The 6,058-nt window shown below is 44.2% G+C and overlaps 1 protein-coding gene across 4 annotated transcripts; it reads left to right on the forward strand.

Moving 5' to 3' along the window:
* The first annotated feature begins 301 nt into the window (after positions 1–301).
* LOC6549788 (probable cytochrome P450 6v1) lies at positions 302–5,488 on the forward strand. Of its 4 annotated transcripts, none has more exons than XM_026981929.1 (4): positions 302–378; positions 1,599–2,969; positions 3,919–4,737; positions 5,093–5,488. In XM_026981929.1, exons 2-4 carry the CDS (start codon positions 2,502–2,504, stop codon positions 5,366–5,368), a joined length of 1,563 nt encoding a protein of 520 aa, XP_026837730.1. In that variant the 5' UTR covers positions 302–378; positions 1,599–2,501; the 3' UTR covers positions 5,369–5,488. The 4 variants fall into 4 exon arrangements, with proteins under 4 accessions (XP_026837730.1, XP_026837729.1, XP_001978626.1 ...); XM_026981928.1 differs by lacking the exon at positions 302–378 and adding an exon at positions 1,084–1,293; XM_001978590.3 differs by lacking the exon at positions 302–378 and adding an exon at positions 1,086–1,361.
* The last annotated feature ends 570 nt before the right edge of the window (positions 5,489–6,058 follow it).

Raw genomic sequence — 6,058 nt, forward strand, 5'->3', positions numbered from 1 at the left:
ACTCCATATAGAACTTATTTCGGGATCCATTTCTCTAAAATTCATAAGGTTACATTTACATAAATAGAAATACATATTTGAAATAGAAGCAATTTCATTTGTTGGGAATCTTGCTTGTAAGGCTCACGGAAAGTTGTCAGCTAAGGTTATTTCCCTGCATATTAACCACCCATTACATTCTACTTTTATTTTTAATCTTGTGCCAGCGTTTTGATTTTTTATTAATTTTGTGCCAGCTTTTTGAGTTGGCGCCCACTGCTGTGCAGGGATGCTTCCTGCGCTTGTTATCGATATCCCACTTGCAAACAGAAGAATAGGCGAAAATCAAAACAGCTGAACCGCAACAACAAATGCTCGCAACAGAGGCAGAAGCGAAGAGTAAAGGCAACGAAAGCCAGAGCACAGCCAAAAGCATTCGCACGTTTATTTATAAATCGTGGCAGGCGAAAAGAAATAAGAAATCGAAAAGAACACAACAAAAGCTAGAACACAAAAGAAAGCCCAAGCAACACGAAGTGACCAAGTGTCTTTGTCTTGCACTGCACCCGGCAACAAAAACAAATTTCCCCTCTCCTCGCTCTCTTTGTTTTCATCGAAAGATTCGCGGTCGCCGTCGCGTCACGTGGAGTGCAAACATCGACGTCGGCAGAGGCAGCGGAGCCTACTGTCGTTGTTTTGCAGTTTCGCTTTTAATCGTCACTTTTATTTGCGGTCTACTTTGCGCTTTGGCATCTTTCTGTCACCTACAGTGGGACAAGCCCAGAGAGTTGGCCCACATGTTGCATACATATATTTTTATTTTTTCTGACACAAAAATATAATACATCAAGTTTAAAAATTTATGGAATTCAATGTATGAACAAATATAATATACTTATATATAGTTATAAATGGAGTGGTATTGTTACATTTTCAGTCTCGACAGATAATTCAAATTAGAACTAAAAAACAGATTATTTTATAGTGCGATGTATTGCTGTGGGATTTCATTAATTGGGAGAAATAACATTTGACTGCCACTTGCAAAAATGCGCTCCACTGTGCGAACCAGAACATGTGCCTCATGACATGACTGTTCAAATTCTTAGCGAAGCTCTCTTTTCGCGCTCTCTTCTGTATCTGTGTACTATCTCGCCGAAAGATCTCTCCCTCTCTCTTTTGTCTCCCGCAAACTTGCGGTTAATAAAATAAAGCACAAAAAAACATATGTACGTTGATGGGGGCGTCGTCGCCGCTCTGCCGGCATCGCTGTCGACGTCGCTGCCTTCGTGGGGCTTTGGTCGTTGACGTCGCGTCAGTTAAAAAGCGTCGCTTGGTGGAGCTAGCTAGCGATTTTATTTATATTTTTAGACTTATTTTTTGTAATTCGCTATTTGTAATTTGTATTCGCGGTTTTTTCGCATTTCGTTTGCAACTGTGGTCTCTCTCTCTTTCTGTCCCTCTCCTGTGTCTTTCTGCGCAACTCTCTTCTTCTTCCTTTTCGGCGTGGCTGTTTCTTCTTCTTTCGCCTCTTCCATTTGTTGTTGACGTCGCGTTGTTGTGCATTTAATTCTTCATTGTGGTCTGTTTTTAGTCTTTTTTTACATATTTTTTTGTAGTTATCGTTTGAAATGTGATATAATTAGTTAAGTATTTATTTATAAAACACGCGACGCCGAGAAAAGAAAGAAAGCCCAATAAAGGGAAATCGAGGATTGCTAACCAAACAACAACTAAAAGAGAGCAACGAAAAGGAGCTGCGATAACAACAAACGCAAAGAGAATCAACAAATAACGGCAATGCCCAATGTGGTGGAGCAGCAGAAACGATCAGAAAAAAACCAAAGCAAAAGCTGAAACCGAAAACCGAAACAACCGACAAACAACGGAAAATGCAAAATTTCATTAAAGCACGCAGATAAAATACAATTTGTTAAGCATTATTCAAAAGCCCCAACAAAATAATTGAAAACAGAAGTTGAAGAAAGATTATCGGACGACCTTCGGAGAATAAATACATATTGCTTGGAAAATAGAACGATCTTTAGAGAAATGAAAACAGCGAAGTTTACAAGGATTTTCAACAGGAGCTCGAAAGGAATCTGATGAATTTGAGATCTCTGGCAACTAAAAATTACATCAGAAATAGGACAACTTCAAAGCATCATTTCAACAAAATACAATTGAAAAATATACAAAAATAATACAATTTGCACTTAATATATAAATGGAAATCCTTAGAAAGTGAAATATGTAATCAAATCTAAGAACATTTAAAAATAATAGCTAAAACAATATACTTCTACAACATAGCAAGTTTACGACGATCGTACAACTACCATTTCCCGAGACATTGCATCCTACAACAAATAGACAATCAAAACAAAAGCGAAAAGGCCACAACTGCTGGGAACGCTCCCCAGAATAAAAGCACCAAGATCGGCCAATCCAAGGCACTATCCGCCTATTCGCTCGCGATTCATCCGCCACTGGACCTGACGTCCGGAGACCCGGAATCCGAGATGGTGTACTCCACAAACATCCTTCTGGCGATCGTGACGATCCTGACGGGCGTGTTCATCTGGTCCCGACGCACCTACGTCTATTGGCAGCGCCGGCGGGTGAAGTTCGTCCAGCCGACCCACCTGCTGGGCAACCTGAGCCGGGTGCTCCGACTGGAGGAGTCCTTTGCGCTCCAGTTGCGCCGCTTCTACTTCGACGAGCGGTTCCGCAACGAGCCCGTCGTGGGAATCTATCTGTTCCATCAGCCAGCCCTGCTCATCCGCGATCTCCAGCTAGTCCGCACCGTTCTGGTCGAGGATTTCGTCAGCTTCTCCAACCGATTCGCCAAGTGTGATGGGCGCAGCGACAAAATGGGCGCCTTATCGCTTTTTTTGGCCAAACAACCCGAGTGGCGCGAGATCCGCACCCGTTTAGCACCAGCCTTCGCAGGCGCCAAGCTGAAACAGATGTTCTCGCTGATGGAGGAGGTGAGTCACTAAACCAGCCTGGTCCAAGCTCCAAGTTCCCAGATCCACGTCACTCGTTCGGTACACTTACACCGGCCAACACAGCAAACCTTTCATTGCTCAATAGGGGCCCGATTCAAAAAAGACAAACATTCTATTGTAATCTGATTTGACTTGGTATTTCACGGTTTCCATTTGAAGATAAGAACTACACTAAGCTACAAAGCAAAAATACCACACTGTCTTGATATAGAAATCAAATTCCACTACCTTTCAATCGAATTGCAAGCGAAAGTTCAATATTTTTTTATTGAGATATCTTCTTAATATTATTTTGTATTTTATATTTTTGTTTGGTTTTATGAAATTCCTCCCTTTGGTGGTATTATTACCAGATATGACATATCTGATATTATTGATTATTAATATATAGGTTCCGCGTAAAGAGGGCATGTGGCTGATAAGAGAACGTCTCAAACTGCCCATGTTTCTTTTGCGTCCTATCACATCACATTTGTTACTTATTACCGACTTGTTGCTTCGGAAGTTTATCTTATCAAAGGCCAGCAAGAAAGGCATTACTACGAAGGAATCCATATAGTTTATAACTCAATAGTTATTGCTCCCGTCATTTTACTTAGTTGCCTAGTCAAACCGAAAGTTCTATGCAAATTAATGTTAAATATGACAAACGGTGCGCGTTTCAGTAAACCAAAACTACATGACTAATTATTCTGATAATGCAAAATCCCATGACAAAGCCCAATCTCATGTCTAATTTCTAAGGTTGTTCTGTAGTATATATGTTAAATATGCATACACTTATATCAAAAATGGAATCGAGTCACTAAAATTAATTGTGGAATGAAGCACTTTTTAGGCAAAATATTGATTAACTCTAGCACCTAATGCCCGTTTATTGATTAACCAATCTGTTGGCTCTGCCCTTTTTGGGGATGTATCCTCGTAGATCGGCTGCGATCTGGAGTGGTATCTGAAGCGTCTGACTCGAGATCTTAGACGGGGCGACGCGGAGCGAGGGGCGATTGTGAGCATTAAGGACGTGTGCGATCTGTACAACACCGACATGATAGCCAGCATTGCGTTCGGACTGAGATCCTACAGCCTGAGGAACACGCAGTCGGAGATCGGCTCACATTGTCAGGACCTGTTTCGGCCGAATGTGCGTCGAGTAATCGACTTGTTTGTGATCTTTTACCTGCCAAAACTGGTGCCGCTGCTGCGGCCCAAACTTTTCACGGAGCCGCATGCCACATTCCTGCGCCGGGTCATCCAGCTGGTGATCGAGGAGCGGGAACGCGGCGGCGATCTGCGCAACGATCTCATCGAGATGCTGCTGACGCTCAAGAAGGAGGCGGATCTGCAGCAGGACAAATCGCACTTTACGCACCATCGGGACTTCTTGGCCGCCCAGGCGGCATCCTTTGAGGTGGCCGGCATTGAGACCTGCTCGGCGAGCATGTCCTTTGCACTCTACGAGTTGGCCAAACAGCCCCTGATGCAGTCGCGCCTGCGACGCGAAATACGCGAGGCTTTCGCCGACAATCCCAATGGGCGGCTCACCTACGAGGCCGTCGCCCGCATGGAGTTCCTCGACATGGTCGTGGAGGAGACTCTGCGAAAGTATCCAATCGTGCCGCTCCTGGAGCGCGAGTGCACGCCGATCAACAAGAAGCGCTTCTACTCGCTGAGGCCACATGCCGAGTGCTACGCCCGCCGTGGAATGCCCGTCTTCATATCCAATCTGGCCATCCATCACGATCCCAAGGTGAGTGCGCGTGGCTTTGGGGGAATTTAGCACATTTCAATAGCTCTCGAGTTCCTAATGTTAGTTATTCATTGTAAGCAATGACCGCCGAACTTATTTAGTTATTAGTTTGATGGGGAAGAACGAGCTTAGGACCTTTTATAGACAAGTAACTATCATTGATTAACAAATGAGTTCCTAATTCTATGCATGAATGAAAAGATGAAAACAGGGCCTTTAACTTGTCCCAAATAGAAAATTTTTAACTGATATTTAAGGAGAACAGAGTAGGGAAAGGGTTCACGTAAAGCAGCAATAGTAGGTAAAGTAACATCTATAGTAAAAACAGTAATTCATTGAGCTGATTCCTTTGCAGTACTGGCCGGACCCGGACCGCTTCGACCCGGAGCGCTTCAGTGCGGCGAACAAGGCGCTGCAGGCGCCCATGTCCTACATGCCCTTTGGGGCGGGGCCGCACAACTGCATCGGGATGCAAATCGGATTGCTGCAGATAAAGCTGGGCCTCGTTTACTTTTTGCACCGACACCGCGTCGAGATTTGCGACCGTACCGTGGAGCGGATTCAGTTCGACGCCAAGTTCGCGCTGCTGGCCAGTGAGAAACGCATTTACCTCAAGGTCGACTGCTTATAGCCGCCGATCCCATGCAATATCAGCAGCATTACGCAATGGGCTCCTGAAGGGCATCGTCATTGTTTTTGTAAATATTTCGGCCTGGCTCAAATAAACTTTGCTACGATCTTTTTTTCTAAACATTTCTTGCTTGCTTTATGATCTAATTGTTAATGGGCAGTGGATAAGGTGACTTGTTGTAATCCACAGTCATAGAGCATGGAGTTATTAAAGATTTGGTGGGTATCAGTACTATCGATTCTCATTAGACATATTGGCTGTACAAGATATTCAAAAGTTATACTGACCGTCTTTACTCATTGCCCTGGAATTTCAATATGCTCCATATGCCTCATAAGCCCCATTTCAGGGGTTAATAACGCTCTTCCCTCGCTCGCCAGTATTCTGAAAAGTGGGGGCTCATCAGAAGCTCATTGGGGGATCTTATTTTTATACTTCATGGGTCCGGCTCTCTCCATATGCCGCCACCTCAGCGAACTCGAATTTAATATTTATTGGCAGGCGGTCGACGGGGGAGGGTCCGTGGGGTTACGTTCCGTTACGTTTCGCTGATAACTTATCAGTTAGCCGGGTCTCGCAGGCCTTTGCCCGGTGGCCTGATCATTTATATTCGTATTCGGATTCGGTGTCGGATTCAGATTCGTGTTTCGGTCTCGGAAAACAGTCATCGCCCACTTGAGAACTTCGGAA

The sequence above is a fragment of the Drosophila erecta genome, unplaced genomic scaffold (genome assembly GCF_003286155.1).
Source record: "Drosophila erecta strain 14021-0224.00,06,07 unplaced genomic scaffold, DereRS2 tig00000126-arrow-pilon, whole genome shotgun sequence".
NCBI lineage: Eukaryota > Metazoa > Arthropoda > Insecta > Diptera > Drosophilidae > Drosophila > Drosophila erecta.